General features: G+C 55.9%; 1 protein-coding gene across 1 annotated transcript in view; it reads right to left on the bottom strand.

The window, feature by feature from the left end:
• Positions 1–2,036: 2,036 nt before the first annotated feature.
• Positions 2,037–24,545, bottom strand: part of LOC134166988 (fibrillin-2-like) — a 95,886-nt gene continuing 73,377 nt past the window's right edge. The window contains exons 28-66 of the mRNA XM_062625176.1: positions 22,682–22,807; positions 22,275–22,400; positions 21,804–21,926; positions 21,409–21,534; positions 21,163–21,288; positions 20,589–20,711; positions 20,123–20,245; positions 19,649–19,774; positions 19,336–19,458; positions 18,805–18,927; positions 18,137–18,298; positions 17,589–17,657; positions 17,208–17,333; positions 16,807–16,932; positions 16,500–16,649; positions 15,679–15,750; positions 15,355–15,480; positions 14,790–14,915; positions 13,928–14,053; positions 13,586–13,702; positions 13,243–13,371; positions 12,470–12,589; positions 11,540–11,665; positions 11,319–11,471; positions 10,833–10,898; positions 10,463–10,588; positions 10,171–10,290; positions 9,664–9,786; positions 9,268–9,399; positions 8,564–8,689; positions 8,134–8,340; positions 7,375–7,500; positions 6,498–6,620; positions 5,857–5,973; positions 5,525–5,653; positions 4,791–4,910; positions 4,229–4,460; positions 3,787–3,955; positions 2,037–3,160 (exon numbers count right to left, since the gene is read on the bottom strand). Of these exons, the coding sequence (XP_062481160.1) occupies positions 2,786–3,160; positions 3,787–3,955; positions 4,229–4,460; positions 4,791–4,910; positions 5,525–5,653; positions 5,857–5,973; positions 6,498–6,620; positions 7,375–7,500; positions 8,134–8,340; positions 8,564–8,689; positions 9,268–9,399; positions 9,664–9,786; positions 10,171–10,290; positions 10,463–10,588; positions 10,833–10,898; positions 11,319–11,471; positions 11,540–11,665; positions 12,470–12,589; positions 13,243–13,371; positions 13,586–13,702; positions 13,928–14,053; positions 14,790–14,915; positions 15,355–15,480; positions 15,679–15,750; positions 16,500–16,649; positions 16,807–16,932; positions 17,208–17,333; positions 17,589–17,657; positions 18,137–18,298; positions 18,805–18,927; positions 19,336–19,458; positions 19,649–19,774; positions 20,123–20,245; positions 20,589–20,711; positions 21,163–21,288; positions 21,409–21,534; positions 21,804–21,926; positions 22,275–22,400; positions 22,682–22,807 (5,264 nt within the window). The 3' untranslated portion in view covers positions 2,037–2,785. The remainder of the gene's footprint in view (positions 3,161–3,786; positions 3,956–4,228; positions 4,461–4,790; positions 4,911–5,524; positions 5,654–5,856; positions 5,974–6,497; positions 6,621–7,374; positions 7,501–8,133; positions 8,341–8,563; positions 8,690–9,267; positions 9,400–9,663; positions 9,787–10,170; positions 10,291–10,462; positions 10,589–10,832; positions 10,899–11,318; positions 11,472–11,539; positions 11,666–12,469; positions 12,590–13,242; positions 13,372–13,585; positions 13,703–13,927; positions 14,054–14,789; positions 14,916–15,354; positions 15,481–15,678; positions 15,751–16,499; positions 16,650–16,806; positions 16,933–17,207; positions 17,334–17,588; positions 17,658–18,136; positions 18,299–18,804; positions 18,928–19,335; positions 19,459–19,648; positions 19,775–20,122; positions 20,246–20,588; positions 20,712–21,162; positions 21,289–21,408; positions 21,535–21,803; positions 21,927–22,274; positions 22,401–22,681; positions 22,808–24,545) is intronic.

Here is a 24,545-nt window from a genome sequence, read left to right as displayed (position 1 = left end):
CACACCATTCACTGAGCAGGCTACACAAACCCTGCCCTCTGCATTGCAAGCAGTGAGTGGTGCTGCTCCCCAAAGGGGGACAAGCCAGGAGCCAAGGGTGAGCACAGCGCAGGCAGGGGGAGCAGGGCAGGAGCTGGAGGAGCAGCAGCTCTGTCCCCACTCTCCTGCATCTCCCCTGTCTCCTCTTTGCCAGCCTGGAGCTGCTCCTCAGCCCAGCAGCACTGAGGGATGGGGTTCAGACACCCATCCGGATCTGCTGTCAATCACTTTCCTTCCACTCGCTTTGCTGGGAGAGAACAACAGAGCAGAAGAGACTTTGCTGATGGGTCCATCCCTCCTCTGCCTATTGATTGCTTTGGGAGGGACCCCAAAGCCCCTCCGGGTGCTGAGGCACGGAGGGGTGGGCGAGCTGGGTGATGCTGTAAGACCCATTCCGTATCCACAAGGAGAGCAGAGCAGAACCCAGCTTGGGCTCCAGCTCGGATGGATCCTGCCACATCCCCAGGCTGCCTGGGAACGAGGAGGAAGAAACAGCCCCTCTTAACCCAAAATAATTTTATTGTTGCTGTTGCTTCTGATACAAAAAAAAAGGGATTCCACAAGGAGCCGCCTCCGTGTGCGGGACAAGGGGGAGCAGGGGCTGGGATCCAACACTTCCCCCCCCCCCCCAAAAATCAAACCAACCAGCAAGAAATGTCAATACAATAAAAAACACCACAACAACCAAAAACCAACCCGGCACCAGAGAGGAAGGAAGGGCCCTTGAGCTTTGTCACGCGCACACAAACCAGCTCTGCTCATTATTATTATTATTAATAATAGGTTTTGATTCTTAAAAATAAAAATTCCAAAAAAAAAAAAAAAAAAGCACCTGTTGGAAAAAAAAAATAAAAATCAAATAAAATAAAAAACCAAACCAAAATAATACTAAACCCAACCCCCAGCCACGAACCCCCCCCCCCCCCCCAGGCACAGCCCCGGGGCTCTTGCAGAACCCAGAGCCCAGAGCTGCGCTATGGAAAAGCTTCTTCAAGTTTGCCATTAGCCCCAATCCAGCACCCACTGACTGCCCCCAGCCCATGGGGTGGCAGCGCACGGGGGACAAACCAACCCCCCCCTCCCCACGTACCAACCCAAGACTGCAGGAATCTGCCCTCCCCAGAGCCCCCCGGCACCCCCATGTGTGGTGGTTATCCATCCCCATGGAAGGGGCAATGGCGACAGTGCACTGATGCTGACCATTCGATCCCAGCTTCGCAGAGCTGGAAGCACCTTAGGGTTGGTGATAAGGTAGTTCTGTGTGTCACCGGAGTGAATTAGCACCTTTCTGTCCTGTGATGAGGCACAGGGTTGATGCAGGACTGAAAAGAGGGTCATGCAAAACTAGGGGGATGGCATTGCAGAGACGAGCTGGGTGAGGAACACTCATGAAGGAGGAAGAAAAGCCAGGACAGAACAGTCTGGACAGGCTGCTTGAGGCAGCAGGGGGACCCCAGTTCACTTCATTCCTATTCCCCAGGCTCTTTTTAGTGCATTTCACTTGTCTGCATTAACCAGAGACCGCCCACCTTGGCCTGACCAAGATGTAGGTGACAACCAGAGGGGAGGCACCTGCAGCACCAGAAGTGCTCCTGACCGGAGCTGGAGGGGGGAATCTGGCCCATAAGCACCACTCACCCAGATGGGGTGGCTCAGAGCTGAGGGCTGTTTGCAGAGTGAAGCTCTGGCTCTCCCTGCCTCTTCCTTCCTGCCAGGCTGCAGAGGCGCCTCCCCTCCCACTCCATCCCCAACTTGTTCCTGCTGGTGGGAAGCTTTTCCCAGGCTTTTCAAGCTCTCCATCAGTGCCGGCCAGGAAATGTGCCCTGCAGCATCCACACATGTCCGGCCAAGCCCCCCATCCCTGCCGGCATGGGAAGCAGCCAGATGCTCTTTACCAGACTCATGGCTTTTTTCCTGCCCGTTTAGTTTGTCCAAAACACATTCAGCAATGCAATGATGTCACATTAAGGACACCTTAACCCCTGGACTTGCTGGAAAAGCCCTTCCAGCTCCAATCTTTGGTGTCCGTGCGTGCGTGTTCAGCATCCTGCAGTGTGAAAACCCTGGCTTCCCTTCAGGAGCTTATGGTCCTGTAGCCTGGCTGCTTCGTGATGTGAGGTTCACAACGTGAGCTGCCCCTTCACTCAGAGGGGACCATTTCTGCTTGACAGAGGAGCCCGAAAGGACCAGAGAAAGGCACAGAGAGGACAGAGAAAGCCAGAGCACGGGCGGCGTGGGGATGGGATGGTTTCTGCACAAGTGAAGGAGGAACAAGAGCTGTTGGGAAATGCACTAATACCACACCGTGCCATAGCTCCTTCCAAAGCTGCCCCCAGGCCCCCTTCACATTTCCTGGCCTGTGCCCATGAAGGACAGGCAGCTTCCCCGTGGTACCACCCTTGCCAGCTCAGACTAACACAGTGCCTTGGTTAAAGGAGACAGGCAAGAGCTGAGCAGAGGACTGGGGGCCCTGCTGCCAAGGTCTGAGCCTTTGGCGCAGGTTGCCCAAGCTCGTGTGTGGCATGGATTGGTTTGGACTCAAGTCACTTGGTTTGGACTCAAGCGGAGTTATCCCTGCATGGCCAAGGTGAGTGCTGAGCCCAGAGGGATGTTTCCCATCAGCTGCACAGTGCAGTGGGGGGAGACGGTGGCAGGGGGTGCAGTGAGAGAGGAGGCAGTTGTTTCCAGAGGTGGATGGCAAGGCGAAGGACTGGACTGTCGGTTGGGCGGGTGGATCTCATGGATGTTAGTAGAGCTGGAGCTGAAGCTTCATCCTCAGTGCCTGGCCCAGCTCCCCTGCTAAGTAGTTGAGGTGGTTCTTGGCCTCTAGTTTCTGCAGTTCCCTCTTGCGGTACAGGGGCACGCTCACGATCTCCAGCAGGTAGGTGCCCGGCAGGATCTTCTTGCGGCCGAGGTGCAGGAAGCTGAGCCCCTCCTTTTGGTGGATGCGGAAGTAGCCATCCTCATTCCCGTGGGAGATGAGGTACCGCACGCGGTTCTCCAGCGGCTCCACAGCCGGCAGGAGCTCCAGGATGTGCTCCTTGTGAGCCAGGTCGGAGAGGTTCAGCATCATGGACAGAGGAGCATCCACGTCCATGCTGGCCAAGTTCACAGTGTGATCCTTCGGGAGGAACCAGGCATGTTACTTACAGATACCAAGAAAGGCTCCTGGCCAGGTGAAGGAGGACTTGATTTAGAGGAGTTCTGCCTCATAGAATCAGACTGGATTGGGCTGAAGGGCTCGTAATGACCTCCCGATCCAATCCATCCTGCCCAGGCCTGTGAATTCCTTAGGGGAGCCTTAGACAGAACTTCCCTCTAAGGACTAACCTGTTATTTATAGTGATGGGTCCAGTCTGGAGTAAGTGCTCGACACTCCTCTATAGCCCTATGGGAACTTCTCCCCTGTTCCCTTGCAAGGAAACACGTGTGTTTTGTTCCCTGGTTGCATGCATCTCCAGACATTTGTGGTCAAACCACACAAGTGCATCTCACTTAAGAGTGCCCTGACCTTCTCTAATGCGTTGTGAAGGACCTTGTGTTTCTGCAGGGCTTCTGGACTCAGTGGCACTCACAACCACCCAAGCACCCAGCACAGGCAGATGTAGAGCTGCTGTCTCTGCCTGCACTGAGGCAGCTCCATAGCAATGGGTACAAATGCACAGGACCTACCCCAGGCAGTTATCCCCCTGAGTGCCCCAGCTCTTCCCTTGCTCCACCCCATGCAGGATGCCATGGATTTCTCACCTGGTGCTTCTCAGTGCCATTGACACTGCGTCGCTGCCGACCCCTCTTGGGGTAGCCATTTATCTTGCACTCATAGCAAGTTTCAGGGGAGAGCAGGTTGTCCTCATCCTCTTCTTGGGGGGCAGGAAGGTAGGAACCCTTCCCAAAACCCAAGCCAGAAATGCAGTGTCTGGTGGCAGAAGAGCAGAGAGCCCCATCTCAGATTCATGCTTTAAGAAGGAAATCTTACCATTGCTCCCACAGGTTCTCCATGTGGCACCCAGAAACACTTGAAGGATAGGATATAGGGTATAAGACACGGCTTGGACAGAATGACTTGAAATTGGATTGGTGGCAGAGAACAGAATTGTGGTGACTGAGCGTGTCTGGGGGTACCATGCACTTGGCAGCCTGCAGTATCCCCCAGGACCATACGGGGACTACATCCTGACTGCCCTCTTACCCTTGTCCTGCTCGGAAGTAGCCTCCAGGACATCCACAGAGGTAACCTCCATCAGTGTTGGAGCAGCCGTAACTGCAGGGGCTGCCGCCTGCTGAGCATTCATCCACGTCCTGGCACCCGCCAAAGGCTTGGTCAAAATCAAAGCCCGATGGACAGACGCACTTGAAGCTTCCCAGAGTGTTGTAGCAGGAGGCAGAGCCGCAGGCAGTGGGGCTGGAGCACTCGTTTTCATCTGTACCCGAAGACAGAATGAGTCAGAAACTCACTGCGCTGCTGGTGCTTCCCCACCACATACGGCCAAGGCCATGTGCCCATGGCCATTGCTGAGCCGACAGTGAGCTCCCTTATGAAGAGAGCAGCATCATAGAATGGCTTGGGTTGGAAAGGACCTTCAAAGCTCACCCAGTCCAACCCCTCTGCAATGAGCAGGGGCATCTTCAACTGGACCAGGTTGCCCAGAACCACATTGTCCAAGGGTGGCTGGAGAGGGACTTGGGGTTTCAGTGCCCTCTATCCCCCATCCCACAGCTACGGGCCACAAGAGCCCCCATCCCGCACTCACCTACACACTGGTTCCACTGGTAGTGCTGCACGTAGCCCTGTGGGCAGCCGCAGCGGTACCCCCCGAGCACGTTCTGGCACCCGTGCTGGCACCGGTGGTTTCCATCACACTCGTCCACATCTGCAGCAACGGAACCCAGACGGGGGTGAGACAAACTCTGCCTGACTCATGGGCAGCACTGGGGGCACAGGGACCATGTGCACATGGTATGGGCCTGGCAGCCAGTGCCCCTGAGGGTGTGCAGGTGGGTTCTTCTGCCTAATTCTGCCTCTGCAGCTTGCAATCGAATGATACCCACAGCCCCCAGGCCCACATCCATCCCCTTGCAGCCCCTGCTTGGATGTTCTGGCCTTACGATTCTGTTAACTTTGATTCTGTTACCAGATCTACTCTGCATCATCCTGCCTGTGCTGGACACAGGCTTTTCTTTAGCATAGCACATAGTGGGGTTTGGCCAGCATGAGATCTCCCCTGACGAGCTACAGGACCATTCCTTTCCCAGCTTTGGCTGCTGTGGCTGCAGCACTGAGACCTTCCTCTACTTGTCCTCCAAGCAGGTCAGACACTGACCTCTTATTTGCACCAAGAAGCATTCCTTTTGCAAATCCCATGTGGATTTCTGGTGCCCCACAGTAAGGAGCAGTCCCTCCTGGCTGGACTGCGCTGCCTTAGAGAGTGTGAATGAACAAGGGGTTCTTCCACATGGACCATGCCTGTCAGAGACACAGACCCACCTTCGCAGTTGACTCCAGAGCTGTCCAGGGAGAATCCTTTCTGGCACTCGCAGTTGTAGCTGCCTGGCGTGTTCAGGCACTGGCCCTTGGCTCCACACAGAGAGGGCTGAGCCGTGCACTCGTTATTGTCTGCAAAACACAGGGGACCACTTGTAAGCCCGTCCCCAGGGCTGGGGCTGTGCACAGCTCTGCAGGCAGCCACCTCCCATCATGGAGCTTAGCAAGGGCTGAGCAGCAGCAGATGCGCATCCCCAAGGCCAGCTGGAGAGGGGCAGTGCTCTGGAGCTGCGGGGCTGGAAAGGCTCCCCTGTGTTTAAAGCTACCCAACTCACCGATGCAGGATGAGTGGTGCTGAGTGAAGCCTGGGGGGCATTTGCAGTTGAATCCTCCGATAACGTTCACACAGAGGAACTGGCAGTTGTGCTGCTTGGTGGAACATTCATCCAAGTCTAAAGCAACAAGGGCAAGAGAACGCATCTCAATTTATCTTAGTGAGAAAGCTTCGTGCTCTGAGTCTGTGACGCCTGCATGGACATGGTGATGCCCAGTGGTCCTGGGCAGACCATGACCTGACCTGGACCAGCCTCAGCAACAACATCCACAAAGTTCTTACATGCAAACCACAGCGAGCCTCTCCCCACCTCATACACAGACACGTTTAGAAGATGCAGAGATTCATCTCTGCTTATCCTGTAATCCCCAGATCCCAGGGCCCCCTGCATTCTTAGGGCACCCTCCTCACAGCCTGGCTGCCAGCACCAGGAGGAGCCCTGACAGTGACAGGCACAGCCCATGGTGATGACACAGGTCTGTGGGAGGATGAAACCCTAATGCATCCATCCACAAGGTCCAGCAAGGCAGCTTTTCCCATATCCAGCCTCGTCCTGTGGCTGAACAGCAGGACCTGACTGGTCTGTTAACCAGCTCTTGCCACCCCCCTCAGCTGCCATCTTGCCTTCTCCTGGATGAATACCTTTGCAGATCTTCCCATCCTCTTGCAGAATGTACCCTCGAGGGCAGGAGCACTGGTAGCTGCCTTCTGTGTTCTTGCAAATGAAATTACACGGCTTAGGGGACTGGTTGCACTCATCCAAATCTAGACTCGGGAGACAAGATACATCAGCATCCACAGGCTGTGTTGCTGGACTCTGCCCCCACCACCCCTTGGACCATTCAGTCTACCAACAGGCTCCTGGACACATGGCAATCCCAGGTTTCATGGCCCCACATAACCAAGTGGTCAGATGTCCCTATGATTCTGGCATTTCCTGCCCCAGATAAATGCAGAGTGATTGCATGGATAAAGCAGGTGAGCAGAGACAAGGGCTTGGAGGGAAGACTTCAGTTTGAGCCAGCACAACAAATCTAGGAGCCCTCTACATCTGCAGCTTTGTCACCTCTGCTCATCAGAGTTAAGGAGTTAAACAACACACAAAGACAGGCTGAGAACATTGGGGCTGTTCAGCCTGGAGAGGAGAAGCTGCGTGGAGACCTCAGAGCAGCTTCCAGGGTCTGAAGGGGGCTACAAGGATGATGGAGAGGGGCTCTTCATTAGGGACTGTAGGGATAGAACAAGGGGTGATGGGTTCAGACTGAAACAGGGGACGTTCAGGTTGGAGGTAAGGAAGGAGTTCTGCCCTGTGAGGGTGCTGAGGTCCTGGAATAGGTTGCCAAAGGAGTGGTGGATGCTCCATCCCCAGCAGTGAGAGCCGGTCCTGGGCAGGGGATGTGTGTGTGTGTGTGTGTGTGTGTCTGCTTCAGGACCCTCTGTCTGCATGCTGAAAGTAGGGGTGGAAGCCCCCTAAGGCCAAGGGCTGTCTGGAGACTTGGGTTTCCCTCTCCCAGCTCACCCACACAGGCGGTGCCGGTGATGTCGGCGGTGTAGCCCAGCCTGCAGTGGCAGCGGAAGGAGCCGATGCTGTTGATGCACTGTCCATTCCTGCAGAGGTTGGGCAGCACCTTGCACTCATCGATGTCTGCAGAAGGGAGGAAAGGACCTCTTAGTGATGGCGCTGCCTCTGCCACCGTGCTCCTGTGCCAGGGGAGATCAGACTCTCCCAGGGAGCCAGAGAATATGGTCAGGGGGATGAAGGGCCTGGAGCCCAAGTGTGATGGGGAACGGCTGAGGGACCTGGGGGGTTCACATGGAGAAGAGAAGGCTCAGGGGGGACCTGATGGCTCCCTACAAGTGCCTGAGAGGAGGATGGAGCCAGGAGGGGCTGGGCTCTGCTCCCAAGGAACAAGGGATGGGACAAGAGGAAACGGCCTCAAGCTGCCCCAGGGCAGGTTTAGATGGAGCTGAGGAACAATTCCTGCCCCAGAGGGTGCTCAGGCATTGGAACAGGCTGCCCAGGGCAGGGCTGCAGGCACCGTCCCCGCAAGTGTTCACAGTGTGGAGATGAGGCCTCAGTGCCATGGGTCAGGGGTGGCCTTGGCAGGGCTGGGAATGGTTGGACTGGATGGGCTTTAAGGTCTGTTCCAACCTGGCTGATTCTATGATTCCATGTAGGATAATGTCACAGAGGTTTCTTATCTGCTGCGGGCACTGTGTAGGTCTATCCCAGGGGAAGGCTGCCTGTACCCACACCTTTGCTTTTGCCCCAGCTCACCTCTGCCATCAGTGGAGTACCCTGGCCCATGAGGACACATTTTCTTGTACTGGGCAGTTCCGGGAAGGGGGCAGAGCTCGCACTGGGGGCCCCAGCTGCGCCCACTGTTGCAGCAGCACTCAGATTTGGTGACCAGGTTGCGGTTGGTGGAAGACATCTGGCACATGGTTTGCAGTACTTCAGTGAAGCAGAATCCTTGGCGGGTGTCTGGGTAGAAAGAGTGAGGATACAAGGTCAGGATGTGAGTCAGGGTCACCTCCAGGGATAACCGAGCAGCTGGTCCAGCCTGTGCCAGCCCCAGCACAGAGGGTAGCGTGGTTTGGGTACTGCTAAAGGCAAACCCCAACAACTTTCTGCTCGGAAACACATGAAAAGCATCATTTGCTACTACAGAGAGGCTGCTCAAGCCCCACCAGGACCTGGTAATTACCAATACACTCTGTGCCAGAGGGGCTGACTTCAAAACCTTCATTGCAGTCACAGCGGTAGCTTCCCACCGTGTTGATGCAGCGGCCGTTGGGGCAGATCCCAGGCTTGGTGCGACACTCGTTCTCATCTGGGAAGGAAGGAGCCACAAAGAGGTGAGGCACAGGGCAAATTCCAGCTTCCCAGGAGCCCCGTGCTTGGAACACCCTCCCATGGACCTTGAGGCCAAGTTCTACATCCTTGGGGAGCTGAGGAACACGTCCACCTGCTCTGGACCTCTCCCAGAGCAGTGTGGCTTTGGGTGAGAACCCAGCATCCCTGCTTTGCACGTTCTCCACCTGCAAGTGGCCAAGCTGCTGGGCTAGGAGTGGAGCTGGGCTCGCTTTGCATTCCTGCTCTGCCTAACATTGTGCAGCTCTGGGCTGTCCAGTGCTGGCCCCTCCAAAACCTTGACACAGACCTGGAGAGACTCAATAGAAAGGCCACGTGGCACAATGTGCTGGAAGTGTATAGACCATAGGTCCAGGGGTGAACAGAGGTTTTGTGTGTGTAGGCATCTAATAGGACATCCAGGAAGTTCTGACACATGGGCAGCCCTGGGGAGGAGCTGTTTGGCAGAAGGACATAAGATAAAGCTGCATGGGCAATGCCTAGAAGAAGACGGTCTCCAGCCTCACTGGGAATCCCTCCCAGCCTGGTCCTCGGTACCTGTGCAGCCCTCTCCATCAGGCCTGCGCTGCATCCCTGGCGGGCAGATGCACATGAAGGTGCCGATGAGGTTCTTGCACAGCATCCCTCTGGACTCGCAGTCGTGCAGTCCCTCTGCGCACTCATCCAGATCTGCAACCGAGAACCTCGTGAGCCCGCGTTCAACCCGCCAGCGCAGGCAACTAGGAACTGAGTCCTTGCATCTGCACCGCTCCAGCAATCCCTTCTGCCTTGGTCCAGGCTGGCTGGCGCACAGCATGGGCATCAAGGGAGGTGGGAGCACAAGCCCAGAGATGCCAGCTCAGAAATCCTCTGCACAGCACCAGAGACCAACAAAGTGCAGGAGCTGGGGAGGGTGTGGGAGCCCCCCCCGATGGGTGCAGAAGGGGATTTTACCTCTGCACATTCTTCTGTCTTCTCGCAGGGCGTATCCGGATGGGCACGTGCACTCATAGGAGCCAAAGGTGTTGATGCAGCGGAAGGCGCAGAGCAGAGGGTTCAGTGAGCACTCATTGATATCTGGGAGGCAGGAGAGAGGAGAGAGCTCCACTCTGTGCTCTCAGCAGTCAGCTGGGCAGGAACAGTGCAGGGGCTCCCCCCTCCCTGTGCATTCATCTCATGAGGACTCTGTGCCGCCAAGGCTTCCTGCCATGGTCTTCAGCACTGACGGACACCTGGGGTCAGCAGCTTTGACAGGGTCCTTGCTGAGGCAGCTCCTGCATTTCAGCAGGTCCCCAGACCCCCTCTTGGGCTCCAGCCTCAGAGGAAGCTGAAGGGGACCAGTGCTGATGTGCACGCTGACGTGGAGATGAGCCCCAGCCATTGGAGGCTGACCTGCTGCTCGCCCAGGCAAGTGACCCAGTGTGCAATGGGGGCGAAGGGATTGCCCCACAGCAGCATTACCTTCACATGTCATCATGGGACCTGGCTCAAAGCCCTCGTCACAGGCGCACTCGAAGCCTCCCACCACGTTGGTGCAGGTGCCATTCCCACAGGGATTGCCAATGGAGCACTCATCAGTATCTGGAGGAAGGCAGGACCACGTTAGGTAGATGAGTTAGGAAAGGTGCAGGCTGATCTCGTAACCAGAGCACTCAAACAAGCCCAGCAAGCTTTAAGGCTTAAGGTCCTTTCCAACCCATTCCATGATTCTATGATAGAAGCAAGAGGAAGCAGGTGCTCCCCATGCACTTACCCACACAGTTGACTCCTGTGTAGTCCAGGTTGTACCCAAAGGGGCACTCGCAGCGGAAGGACCCATCAGTGTTGATGCAGGCCCCGTTTATGCAGACACCCAGGTTCTCTGAGCACTCATTGACATCTAGAAGGAAAAACAAGGCAATGAAGCCTCATGTGAGCACGTAGCCAGGAACATCCCTGTCCTCTCAGCACTGACTCTGCAATCCCAGATGCTTCCTCTCCAGAGCTTCAGTGAGCAGCCAGAGACCATGAGCCTGGGAGAGCACCCGGTCCTGTGTCCCTCCAACCACTGACATTCACCCTTGCTCTCCAGACAGCCTCTGGTTGCTTCCAGGCAGCCTCCCCATCCCTAGATCAGACCTTACCTTCTCGGGTGTCACCTGGGCCTGGGATAGCTCCATGGCCATATGGACACAGCTCCTGGAAGGCAACTGGAAGAAAGCAAGCAGAAAAGTGAGGTATCTTTACAAGTGAAATATCCTGTCGCTGGGCACCACTGAGAAGAGTCTGGCACCATCCTGCCGGCACCACCTTTGAGCTATTGATCTGCATCGATGAGATCCCCTCTCAGTCTGCTCTTCTTCAACCCACCAGGCCCATCTCCCACAACCTCTCCTCATCAGAGATGCTCCAGACCCCTGAGCATCCCTGTAGCCTCCGCTGGACCCTCTCCACTATGTCCAGAACTGGACATAGTCCCGTAAGGGCCCCTAGGTTGGAAGGCAGTGTTCTCCAGACGGAGGAGCCCACTGTGCTCGTTGGCTTGCCCTTGCACACCTTCCCCACGCTCTGCACGTGTCAGAGACGCGCAGAGCCACGTCTGCCATGGAGCTGGCTCCCAGCACACCTACCATTCCCCTCCTGCGGGCACAGCTCACAAGGGTCTCCCCAGCCTTCTCCTGGCATCTTGCTGCAGCAACAGCGAGCCTTGGTGGTGTTGAAGGCCTTGGGGACAGAGCACTTCCCGTTGTCAAAGCGAGTGAAGCAGAAGCTCTGGCGGGTATCTGTGAGAGGATGGGTTATGCACAGCCCGTTGCAGACATCCATCGCCCTCCCTTCCCACTGCACTCACCAAAGCACCGCCGGCCGTTGTCGGACAGCACAAAGCCTGGAGGACACACGCACTGGAAGCTGCCAGGGGTATTGGTGCACGTCCCAAAAAGGCAGATGTTGGGCTCCTCTTCACACTCGTTGATATCTGGGAGTATCAGGGACACACAGAGCAGCCAAAGGTGACTCCTTTCATCACTGCATTAAAGCCAGCTGTGAATCTGTGATGCGAAGCTTTGATGCCTGCAGGACATCATCCCAGCCCTGACCCCTAACCCTCCCTCAGGGCATATGGGGCAATGAAGAGGCCAGGGCACAGCAAAACCCCCAAGCCTCCTCTGTCATGGGAGCAGGCCTTGCCTTGCTCTGGGTCCAATTGTTTTCAGGAAGATAGCAGCCTTCCAGTATCTGAAGGGGGCCTAAAGGGATGCTGGGGAGGGACTCTTCATTAGGGACTGCAGTGATAGGACAAGGGGTAACAGGTTAAAACTGAAACAGGGGAAGTTTAGATTGGATCTAAGGAGGAAATTCTTTCTTGTTAGGGAATGGGTTGCCCAGGGAGGTTGTGAATGCTCCATCCCCGGCAGTGTACAAGACCAGGTTGGACGAGGCCTTGGGTGAGATGGTTTAGTGTGAGGTGTCCTGCCCATGGCAGGGGGTTGGAACTGGATGATCTTAAGGTCCTTTCCAACCCAAACCATTCTATGATTCTATGATTAAGATATTTGGGGGTGGTGATGCCCCAGCCCGCTCAGGAAGAACAAGGTTGTTGTGGGAATAGTCCAAGGTCACTCCTCAGTGCCATGGGTTAGTGGTGGACTTGGCAGTCCTGGGGTCGAGGTTGGACTTGATGACCTTAAAGGGCTTTTCCAGCCTGGTGGTTTCCATGGCTCTATGAAGCAAAGGAGCACAAGCTGTGCTGCAAAGGGAGGAGGCACAGAGCCAACATTACCAATGCAGTTGTCGTTCTGCACCTCATAGCCGGGGGGGCAGATACAGCGGAAGGAGCCCTCCAGGTTCTGGCAGGTACCCGGGGAGCAGGTCCCAGGCAGGCTCACACACTCGTTGATATCTGGAAAGGAGAGGAAACCACCAGGGATAGCATCTGACTAGCCCTGACTTCCCTCCAACCATCACCCCAACAGAGAATGACTGCTACTGCTGAACCCAGGACACTCAGCATGGAGGGCTTGGGCTTGCCCTACATGCAGCTGCACACTTCTCTTCCCAAAACATGGAGAGGAAGCAGATAAGACATTTTCCAGGGTGCTCCACCTCGTGTACCCTGGGAACATGGACTGAGCCCTGCAGGACCTGGTGCTGCAGGAGGCAGAGTGGTGGGCACAGAGTGCAACGTGCCTGTCTGTCCCCACAGCCCCTGGCTGCAGGGTAGCTCCCAAGGCATCCCTTGGTGCAGGGGCATGGATAGGACAACATTTCTCCTCACTGCCCACAAGTCTCAGGACATGGAAAGGGACTGCCTTGACTGTTCCCTGCATTGCTGGAAGGGAGATGCAAGCACAGTGAGGCCCAGTCCAGCTTTCCATGGGCAGTCAAATGATCAGGCTTTGGTTCTGGAGGACTTGAAGCCTTGTGAGTGGAGTTCTCAGCTGCCTCTAATGGGACCATCTTGGGGACCACATCTCGCAGCACTGCTCAGTGCTAGCCACACCAGCATGCAGCAAAACCCCCAGAGGAGGGCCAGCCTGCTGCCTGGACACTCACCTACACAGTTCTTCCCATCAGGGGTCCGGTCATACCCCTCTTGGCAGAGGCACTGGAAGGAGCCGATGCTGTTGATGCACTGGCCGTTCCGACACACCTGCCCCACCAGGGATGAGCACTCATCAATGTCTGTGGGAGGGAAATGAGAAGCACAATGGGAAGAGGGATGCGCATCCTGTGTCAGTCCTACACCTCTGACACATCCAGCTACCCCTACAGCCACAGCCAGCTGACACCCAGAGCTGTTCCCTGTATGCCACCGTGCGACACCTCAGCTCCCCCCAGCCGCTGCCACGTTGACCCCAGTCAGCAATCCATGCAGCCAGGGTTTCATGCAGCTCACCCATGCAGTCGTTGTTGTGTGTTAGCTCGAAGCCAGGGAAGCAGAGGCAGTTGTAGGAGCCAACCGTGTTCTTGCAGGTCCCATTTCCACAGGGCTGCCGGTCACACTCATCAATATCTGCAGAGAGAAGGTCACAGCTCATTCAGGTGCTGGCTGAGCTGAGAGCCACTGCTCTGGGTGTGCAGATGGGGTCCAGGCAGCTACACAACACCCCTGTGCTTTCAGGGGCAGGCTGGGAGCCATGGGACAGCGTGGTCCTTGGCACTACCCAGCGGGTGCTGGATGGAGCTCACATCCACCCTGATCGGTGACTGCCAGCAGGGCTCTGGCAGCCCCACTGACCCATGCACATGGTCTGCTCCCCCGTGGCCTTGAAGCCGTTGTGGCAGATGCAGACGTAGCTGCCCTCGGTGTCCACGCAGTCCCCGTGGCTGCAGACGTTGGGGATCTCCTGGCATTCGTTGCGACCTAAAACAAAGCCAAACGGGCACCAGTGAGCAGAAGGGATGGAGCAGATGGGAAGAGCTGACACGCTGGTGGGCAGTGTGTCTGTGAGGAGCAGCGCAGCATAGCAGGGTCTCTGTGTCCTGAGAGGTGGCTTCACAGGAAACAAGATTTATGCACCGTGATCTCTAACAGAACAAGTATACATTGAGCTGGAGCAAATGGCCTCAACAGCCAGTTCCCAGAGACCTTTCCTCGCCCCTCAGCAGCCCACAATCCCTGGGGGGGGTCCAGAAATAAAGGTATGCCATAATCTTTACTGCTCTTTACTGGGAGGGTGGTGAGGCACTGGGACGGGCTGTCCAAAGAAGTGGTGAATGCTCCATCCATGGCAGTGTTCAAGGCCAGGTTGGACAGAGCCTTGGGCGACATGGTCTAGGGTGACGTGTCCCTGCCTATGGCAGGGGGGTTGGAACTGAATGATCTTAAGGTCCTCTCCAACCCAAACCATTCTGTGAGTCTATGATAATCACAGCACAGTCAGGCCATTGCCCAGAGGCTTGACAAAAGACAAGGAACCCACACATGGCACTGGCACATCCTTCATCCTGTCCATAGGACATGGCACATCCTTCATCCTGTCCTTCCTCTGGTCCCCACATGGGGCTCTGTAAAGCCACCCGAAGAGCCTAGGCAGGGGTGTCAGCACCTCACACACGTGTCTCTGGATGGAATAGGTACCAAAGAGCTCCCATCTTACCCACGCAGGCTCCGCTAGGCGACAGCTTGTATCCGGTTGAGCATTCGCACCTGTAACTGCCCGGGATGTTGATGCAGTCGGCGTTGCGCTGGCAGAGGTTCTCCCCACTGCTGCACTCATCGATGTCTGCGGAGGAGAGCAGTGCAAACCCGGGCTGTGCACAGGGCCAAGCGCCAGCCACCGGCAGCCTGGCAGGGCTGGAGTGGCCCGGAGGAGTCAAGTGAGGGTTAAGCCTTGGTTTGGGCAAAGCAGGGGCAAGTTTCGAGCTTTCACTATTGCTCTGCAGGAAAATAATGGGAATTGCAGCTCTCTCTCAAAACTTGGGAACACGTTTGCAAAGAACCCCCAGAAATGGAGAAAGGGAAAAGCAGGCAGGAAAATGAATGGAAATCAGCACGTTTTGCCTAACTATTGATGTGGAAAACGACGACCTCAAGAAGGCTGAGAGGATGGAGACTCCTGTCCATGTCTGCCCACAGCCCTCACCCTGGTGCCCCATGGGCTGGGGAGATGCTAGTGCCCCACTGAGACCCCCCCTCTTGGGCATCCTTGGCTGCCCCGTTACCTTCACAGATGAGCAGGATGTTGTTGTAGCTGAATCCAATGGGACACTCGCACCTGAAGCTGCCAATCTGGTTGATGCAGACACCGTTGGTGCAGATAGCAGGGATCTCACTGCACTCATCAATATCTGCACACAGACAACACCTCTCAGCATCCCAGGAAGGCAGCAGGGAGGAAAGCAGCCCCCAGAGCTGCTCTGTTTCCTTGTCTTGCCTCTGCTAAGGGCTTCATTTACCAGGGGATGGGAAGGGAACAGACTCACAACCACTGTAGGAAGGAAGCAGAGGGGCAAAGGGCAGACCTGGCTCCCAGGGGCTCTACTCACCAATGGGCTTTCCTGTGTGGATGTCGATGATAAACCCAGGAGCCTGGTTCCCACACAGGATCTGGTACTCAGCTGGAAGAGGAACATCAAGGTCATGGCCATGCCTGGTGGGCAGAGCAGGGTGAGGCAAGGGACGAGACAGATAAGGGCCAACTAAGGCTGGAGTGATCAGAGAGGGCTCTGACAGGCAGGCGGCACACATCGTGTGCTCAGCTCTGGGCCCCTCACTACAAGAGAGACATTGAGGTGCTGGATGGGGCCAGAGAAGGGCACTGGAGCTGGTGCAGGGCCTGGAGCCCAAGTGTGATGGGGAACGGCTGAGGGACCTGGGGGGGTCCAATGGAGAAGAGAAGGCTCAGGGGGGACCTGATGGCTCCCTACAAGTGCCTGAGAGGAGGATGGAGCCAGGAGGGGCTGGGCTCTGCTCTCAAGGAACAAGGGATGGGACAAGAGGAAACGGCCTCAAGCTGCACCAGGGCAGGTTTAGATGGAGCTGAGGAACAATTCCTGCCCCAGAGGGTGCTCAGGCATTGGAACAGGCTGCCCAGGGCAGGGCTGCAGGCACCGGCCCTGCAAGTGTTCACAGTGTGGAGATGAGGCCTCAGTGCCATGGGTCAGGGGTGGCCTTGGCTCCACAGATACTGGCCCAGTCCCCCGTGTCCTTCTAATGCAATGCTTCTCCCCACAGCACTCACCCACAGGCACCCCCCCTGCCAGACAGGATGCTCTCCCTTCTCCTCCTGTTTGGTCAGTGCCTGTGCCTCACAGTGCAGGGGATGGCTGGAAAAGCAAGGGGCAGCCACGGTGCCAGGGTGACTTACGGCTGGCCGGCGTGGGGCAGGGCTCGCATGGCTTGTTCCAGGCTTTGCCAATGTTGTAGGAGCAGCAGCACATCTTCTTGGTCATGTTGAAGGAGAGCTCGTTCTCACACGTGTCGTTGTAGTTGCGGTAGCACACGCTCTTCCTCATGTCTGCAAAGGCAGCCCAGTGTCTTGTGCCAGCCCCACCACTGCTGCTCCGTGTGCTCAGGCAAGGTGCCCACACTGCGCTGCCCACAGCACAACCCAGGGGTTGCACGCAGGCAGGGCACTGCCAGACCCCTGCCCACAGGCTCAGACCATGCCGTACCCATGCAGTTATTTCCTCCGTTGACTTGCATGTACTCAGGGGGGCACACGCAGGTGTAGTTGCCAAGGGTGTTGTAGCAGGTCCCGGGGCCACAGATCCCAATGTGAGCAGAGCACTCATCAATATCTGCCAAGGAAAGGAGATTGGAGGTCAAAGCACTGGGAGAAAAACTGACATGGGAGTGGGAGTAGGCTTGGCGCAAGGTTTGGATGTGCCTGATACAGGGACAGGCTTTGTGATAAGGATGGGAAGTCTGGAAGAGGAAGGGGAAGTGATTCTGCCAACCACTCCTCGGGCAGCCCAGATACACACACAAGCCTGTTGCACACACACGCAAGCACACACGTGTGTGCCGTACACGCCAGGCCCGCAGCCAAGCCCAGGCACCACGCTGCAGCTACCTTCACAGATGCGCGTGTCCTCATTGAGGTAGTAGCCAAGGGGGCACTCGCACTGGAAGCTGCCAAAGGTGTTCACACAGTTGCCACCCTGGCAGAGGCCCGGCAGCTCCTGGCACTCGTCGATATCTGAGGAGGAAGAGCAGGCAGGAGGTGGTCATCGCAGGCATCCATCGCGGGTCCGTCCCACCACCTCCAGCCCCTGCTGGTGCCCAGGAGCACGTCCGAGGAGGGCACACACTTGCTGTTTGTCATTTGGTGGTCAGGGGCTCAGCGTGCACCCAGCCAGCCCAGTGCCACAGCAGAGAGCACCCACACAAGGCTGGGTGGGCTCGCCCAGCATCCAAGCCCCTGGTAAGGCGCATGGGGTCCGTGTCAGCTTACCTTCCAGGATGACAGTGATGGGGTTGGGCCGGAAACCTTCCCCTCCAGGGCACAGGGTCTTGTATTCAGCTGCAGAAAAAGTCAGTCAAGGGGGTCCTGGGCTTAGTGGGCTCCCATGAAACAGGAGGGGTAGGGAGAACCAAGAGAAACCCAGGAGACATAGGCCATGAGGATGGTGGCTGTGGTCCAGATGGAGCATCCCGACTCCCACTGCATGCCAAGCCGACTTAGCCACCCTGTCTCTGCCTGCCTGCCCTTGAGTGGTGTTATTCCACACACACATGCCCTCCCCTAGCCCACTGGACCGGAAAGAGGGATCCCAACCTGTATCCCGCACCCCATCTCACCACTCCCACTGCACTCACACAACAGGGTTACTGCCTTCTCCCTCAGCTCCCCTTGCTCCATCATGATGATAGCATATCCTGGACCCAGGACCCGCAGCCTCAGTTGAAAAGCCACAGGGCAGTGGCCCCATTTCTCTTCTCAGCTCTATGCTGCCCATCCAGCCCATGCCCAAGTTCACCCCAGGTATGTTCCCAACTCACTTGTGTTGGCTGGAGGACAAAGCTCACAAGGGTTGCCCCATGCACGCCCCAGCGAGCAGCAGCAGGATGCCCGGGTCACCCCGACTCCAATCTCTGCGCTGCAGGAGATCCCCCCATCTCCTCGATCCTGGGTGTCGAGGAAGCAGTTCCCAACACGGGTATCTGCACAAAGACAGCAGTGGGTGAGCAAAGCCCCTCCAGTAAAGACTTGTGCGCAGAGGGGGAAATAACACTAGCACTATTGCCTCAAGAAGCAGGGAGCAGGATAAGACCCCAGTCCTGTCCCAGATGCCCACACTGTCAGCTACCTGTGTTGTCTGTGCTGTACTGCCCTTGCAGCTCATGACATTGAGAACCCTTCAAGAATAAAGCGTGTCCAGCTTTGTCTGCCATCAGTATGGCTGAAGAGCATGAGCCAAATAATGCCCCCAGTAAGCCAGGGGCTTTCAAGAAACAAACACTGAAGAATAACTCCAGAACTGCCCAGGAATAACATTACTTCAACCAGGAGAGCACCCACACTGGTGACACAAGGTGGGCCAGGCTTAACAGGAGGTAGGTGCTCTTGTGCTGCTACAGCGCTAAGCCCAGCATGGACAGCCAGGCCTGGGATGTGGGACCAGCAAGGACGGGCAAGGTCGTGGATGGAAGGTGTCCTCTCCACTCACCCACACAGCCCACACCAGTGGGGTTCAGCTCAAAGTCCTGTGGGCAGTTGCAGAGGTAGCTGCCAGGGGTGTTGACACACAGGCCGTTGATGCAGTTCACAGGGTCTGCACATTCGTTGATGTCTGCAAGGATGGAAAGATGAAGACTGAAAAATGAACAGATGAAGAAAGCACAGAAACCACAGCTCTAAGCTCTGCACCGTATGTTCAGGGTGTATCCTCACGACCACAGTGTTTCTAAGGCTCTTCATGTGATGGCAGGCAAAGCCCTTCTAGGAACAGATCTTGCTTTGCCCTGTTTCACACCACTATGCCCAGGGTCAGAAGCAAGGAGCAGAGCCACCGCTTTCCCTCCCATCCACTGAAGGCCCACCTCCCACCAAGAGCAAAGACACATCACCACATCACACAGGGAGGCTTAAACGGCTTTAAGCTGCTAGTGCCACTCCCAGTGTCATGGCTGGGGCAAGGTCCCACCAGCAGATCACAGAGCAGTGATCCTCATCCGAGAGCCCTGTGCAAGTCCAATACCTGTGCAGTTGCCTCCACTCCTGTCCAGTTCGTAGCCTTCATCACAGGCGCAGCGGAACATCCCAGGCAGGTTCTGGCAGGTCCCAAAGACACAGATGTTCTGGAAGGTGCATTCATCAATGTCTGCAAAACAGGGAGAGCTGGGCGTTCAGGATCTGGCATCCCACCTGAAAGCAAAGCCTTGCACCACCAGGGGATGGTTGGGCTTGCTTAGGAATAGATCAGGTGGTGACAGTGCAGTGGAGAGACCAAGACCAGCAAGGAGGTGGACACTGGACCTCCTAGAGCAGCAGCGAGAACCCTGGGCACTCACCCTGGCAGGCCTTGCTGTCCTCTGTGGGGTTGAAGCCCATCTCGCACTCGCAGCGGTAACCCCCGGGTGCATTGAGGCACTGGCCGTTCTCACACAGGTTCACGTTGTCCGCACACTCGTCCACGTCTGGAGGGAGTCAGGCAGGAGACTGAGCTGGTGTCCACCCCATGAGCTTCCCTCAGCTTGCCCAGGAGACTCCCACGAGCTGCTTCCCACCCCGCTGCTGGGAGGCTGACGAGGGGGCTGCAATGCTCCGCATCGCCTTGACCCTCCCCAAGCACATGCTGAGAAGAGGGGGATCTCTGCTGCAGGCATCTGAGCAGGCTATGGCTCAGGGCAGGCTGCAGCGGCTTTTGGGGGACACCTGCATTGGGGAACCCCAGACACAAGCATCTGGGCGCTGAAGCAGGCTGGTGGCTTCGAGGGGATGGCTCCATGTCCCAGCAGGATGCCCATTGAGTCCTTGAGCCTCACCAGAGCAGGAGAAGCCATCCCCATTGAAGCCCTCTCTGCAGGCGCAGCGGTAGGAGCCTGGCGTGTTGACACAGTTGGCGTTCAGGTTGCACTTGTGCTCTTCGGTGGCACACTCATCCAGGTCTGGGAAGGGAGAACACCCTGGTCAGTGCTTTGCCTCTGGCCTTCCCTCTAAGCCCAGGCAGGTAGCGCAAGGCGCAGAGGACAAGCCAATGGCCCAGGAGAACGCAGCCTCCAGGCACCTGGAGCGCTCATGAGGCTCCAACGCATCTCTGTGAGCCCCGATGGCCATGAGGCACTCCCATGGCAGTGCTGGCACACATAGTATGGCAGTGAGACACTTCCACACACATACCCACGCTCCCAGTACCTCCCCAGTGCAGACACACGTACCCTTGCCTCCCTTCACAAGTGTCCATAGAGCACCTGGAGACGCAAAGACCCTCTCCTGGGATGAGGAACTCACCGTTGCACTTCAGCCCATCTCCAAGCCAGCCTGTACGACACTTGCATTTGAAGCTCCCGGGCACGTTGATGCAGGAGGCGTGCATGTCACAGTTGTGAGCCCCAATCTCACACTCATCGATGTCTGCAGGAAGGAAGGACATCAGAGCTGACACAGCTCAGCTCCCCTCAGAGAGGAGGGGGTAAAATCCTGCTAATGGGTCTGGGTACCAACAGCTCCTGGGATTCTGAACCCCAAGGGATGGGAGCAAGGTGCTTTGGGGAAGAGGCTGCCCTGGATTGTACCCATGAGCTGAAGTGCTCAAGGGTACAACTCTCACCCTGCTCACCCCTGGAAGATGAAGACAAAAGGAAGGGCAGGCCCCTGGCTTGGCTGTCGGCTAGGAGAGTGCCAGTTCCTGCCTGCAGCCTGCCTCCTTGGCAATCTGCCTGCCCAGAAGGGGCTCCCAGCACACAGCCACATCCCTAGGTGTGCCCAGCATCCTGCAGTGCACGGCTGGTTTCTCTCCTTGGCAGCTGCAGAAGGTGTTTGTGAGGGCTCCCACCAGCACCCTCCCAGCCTGGTGTGTTCCTACCTGTGCAGCCTGTGGTTCCCTTCTTGACAAAGTAACCCAGCTGGCAGTGACAGATGAAGGAGCCCTTCGTGTTCTCACACTCGCCATGCAGGCAGATGTTAGGGTTGAGATCACACTCATTCACGTCTGCAGGAGAGAAAGGACTTGCTTGGAACAGCACAAGAACCATGACACGACTCTGGGGTAACCCTTCCTCCATCCAAGAGCAGCCTTGTGATGCAGTGCTGGCCACAGCCTTGTCCTCACCGATACAGGTCTTCATATCCAGGGATGCCATGAAGCCATCGAAGCAGAGGCAGCGGTACTCCCCAGGGATGTTAGTGCACTGCCCCCCATCACAGATGTCTGGATTATCCTCACATTCATCAATATCTAGAGAGGAGACCGGAATAAAGTTGTTAGAGCCAGTGAAAGGGTATTGTGGGAGCAGGAGGGGGTCACAGGGGGGACTTTGCTCCAAATCATGTAGTGACAGGACTCTGGAGCCTTTAATGAGGGGCTGCACATTGCAGTGCAAGGCAAAAACATCTGTCCAGGGAAATCACCTCTGGGAAGTGACTTAAAGCCAACCCTAAGGCTGACTGGCCACGGACGCAGAGGTCCCTGGGGCAGCACCTGTGAGAGCCAAGCTGACTGCTCACCTGCACACGATCTCTTGTCTGGCATCAGAGCATAGCCTTCGCTGCAGCTGCATTCATAGCTGCCCTCCGAGTTGGAGCAGTGGGTGTCACAGCCGCCGTTGGTTATGGTGCACTCATCAATGTCTGGAGGAGAAGGGAGAGGTCAGGAAGCTGCTTGGGTCACGGGCCCGTATGTGCCTTGCAACAGAGCTGCTCACAGTGCCCGTAACAGAGACAAGGTGGGAGAGGTGTTGAAGAGGAAACAAACCCCCCCAGCCACAAGAAAGCATCTCCTGCTTTCCATGGCAACCACTTGCAGCTCACACTAGTTTCACAGCTGATGACCAGCCTGGCTGTAGCTCAACCAGGAGGTCCCCCCCTTGCCTTACCCTCGGACACCCCCCCCAAGCATTTTAAGAGGCATGAGGCCAGGAGGGTTCTGGATGTACACTGCGGTCTTGGCACAACTATTGGGCAAAGAGAAGCACTCACCAACACAGCCCTGCCTGTCCAGGGTGGCCTGGAAACCCGAATCACAGGCGCACTGGTAGGTACCAATGACGTTGACGCAGCGTCCATTGCGACAGAGGTTGTCACTGAGGGAGCATTCGTTGATGTCTGCAGCAGGAAGAACAGTTTGAGCAGCCAGCCATGCTGACATCATGACGAGCATCATCTGGCCCCCTCCCTGGGTATCCCCCACCTACTTCTCTCCCCAGGCTGAATGTCATTGCCCCACTGATCAGTCTTCAGTGAAGAGCAGGCAGAAAACAGACACCATAAGTGCAATGAAACCCTGGGAGCGACCTCAGTCCCTCCAGGATGAGTGCATTTTACCCCCATCCAAGTCTCCCTGGACCATCACCCTTGAACACACTCTGGTCCTAACATCATCTCACCTATGCAAGTGTTCCCTTCAGACGTCAGCTCATGTCCAGGGGGGCAGATGCATTCGAAGCTGCCATCTGTGTTCATGCAGATCCCCCCTCTGCACAGCAGCGGGTCCCGCTCGCACTCATTGATATCTACAGAGAAGGACATGAAATCATAGAATCATAGATGTGGTGGACTGTCCCCTTCAGCTTGGCTTTCCAGATGACGGGGTGGAGCTGGTGCCATGCCCCACAGTCCCATCACCACAGGGGGACATCGCAAAAGCAGCAGGGCAGCGAATGCAGGGCTTGGGTGGATTGATGGTTAAAGTATGCACTTAGGAAATCACAGCTCTTGTCTTGAGCTCAGTGTATGGAAAGTGTAACACGAGGAGGAAAGAAGTCATTAGCCTTGCACAGATTAGCCAGGAAGGACTAGGAAGATAGTTCCTAGCTCCCATTCACCTACCCCAGGACATCGTCCTAGGATAACAATGTGAACATCCTTGTTACCAGCCTCCAAGTAGTGCCAGCATCACACACAGCGCTAGGAAATAGGCTGTGCACGGCTGAAAAAGAATCACATATGGACAAAGAGATGAAATTTACTGGGAACTGGAGGAATTCCTGAAATAGATGTAACTGCTGGGAGAGGGAGGTGATCCAGGCTGCTGAAAGGAGTGATAGAGAAGTTTAGAAATGCCAGAATCAAAAAATAAACCCAAGCAAGGGGAACTACTGGAACGGTGAACTGGAATGGTGATGGTTGGAACCAGAAACCCACGGAAGGAGGAGATGAAGAACTGCAAGCACGGAAACCGGGAAGCCTTGTTATTGATTCCTGATCTGTGGCCCCTGGAGAAAGCTCTTTATGATCTCCTGTGATATTGTACAGGTCTTTGTGCTACTTGTGGTGCTTCCCATAGCAAGTGCTGGGTGAAACTCATCCCCTAACTCTGGAAACAGGAATCTGAGAATGAGCTTCTCCATTTTGGTCCCAGAATAGATTCCAAAGATTTTACATTCTTGCTCGCCCCTAGCATTGGCTCGAGATGGTTTGCACTGACAGTAGGAGAGGGGGACTAAAGGGAAGCCTTCCTGGAACTGCTCAGAGGATCCATCTGCCCACAGCTGCACTCTGAGACGTGGGCATTCAGAATACAAAGCAGCCATGGGGTGCAACGTGAATGAACTGAGTGAACTAAAACAAATGCCCCCAAAGCCCTTTAGTGCCAGGAGGTTGTCTCCTGCCAGAGGCTGGCAAGAATTCCTCCCTCATGAGGCTGAAGCCAAAGCAGGAAGAAGTTAATCCTTGACCATGGGAAAAACCACAGTTGTCACAACACACTTTGGGGTGAAATGAGTCAGTCCCCTGTCACCTGGAAGAAAGGATAAGGTGGAATGGGCATCATAAAGAACCCCAAACAACCCAACCCACCGATGAAATACATCCTTGTATAAAGATATCAGAAATCTCATTACTGAAAGAACTCAGCAGGGCATCAGGGGGGCTGTGAATCTCAGCATCCCAGAAATGGAGACGGAAAGGGAGGAGAAGCATCAGTGTGAGCTGTGGGAACCCACGCTACAAATTGTGTGGAAAGACACAAACCCACGCCAGTGGCAGGGATGTATTACAAAGAACTCCGAGAATCAAATATGAAAAAGGAATCCATGGTATTGAATCAAGCCACATACTGAAGTGGTTTGAAAGTCCAAGCCAAAGCAGAAAGAGCAGAATATGAAGCCTGTCACTCAGACAAGTTATCCTGGCTAGACAGACAAGGAGAGGAACGTGGTATGCCAGGAATTAAGAGGACAGCAACAGTCTGGTTGACTTGTTGGAGACAAACTGAGGTACTGAGGTCATTGAGGGTTTTTTTTTAAGCTA

This window comes from Pezoporus occidentalis, unplaced genomic scaffold (genome assembly GCF_034315485.1).
Source record: "Pezoporus occidentalis ecotype Australia unplaced genomic scaffold, CSIRO_AGI_Poc_V1 ctg278, whole genome shotgun sequence".
NCBI classification, from domain to species: domain Eukaryota; kingdom Metazoa; phylum Chordata; class Aves; order Psittaciformes; family Psittacidae; genus Pezoporus; species Pezoporus occidentalis.
Note: the sequence above shows the minus strand (reverse complement) of the source record. Positions and strands in the feature narration are given on the sequence as shown.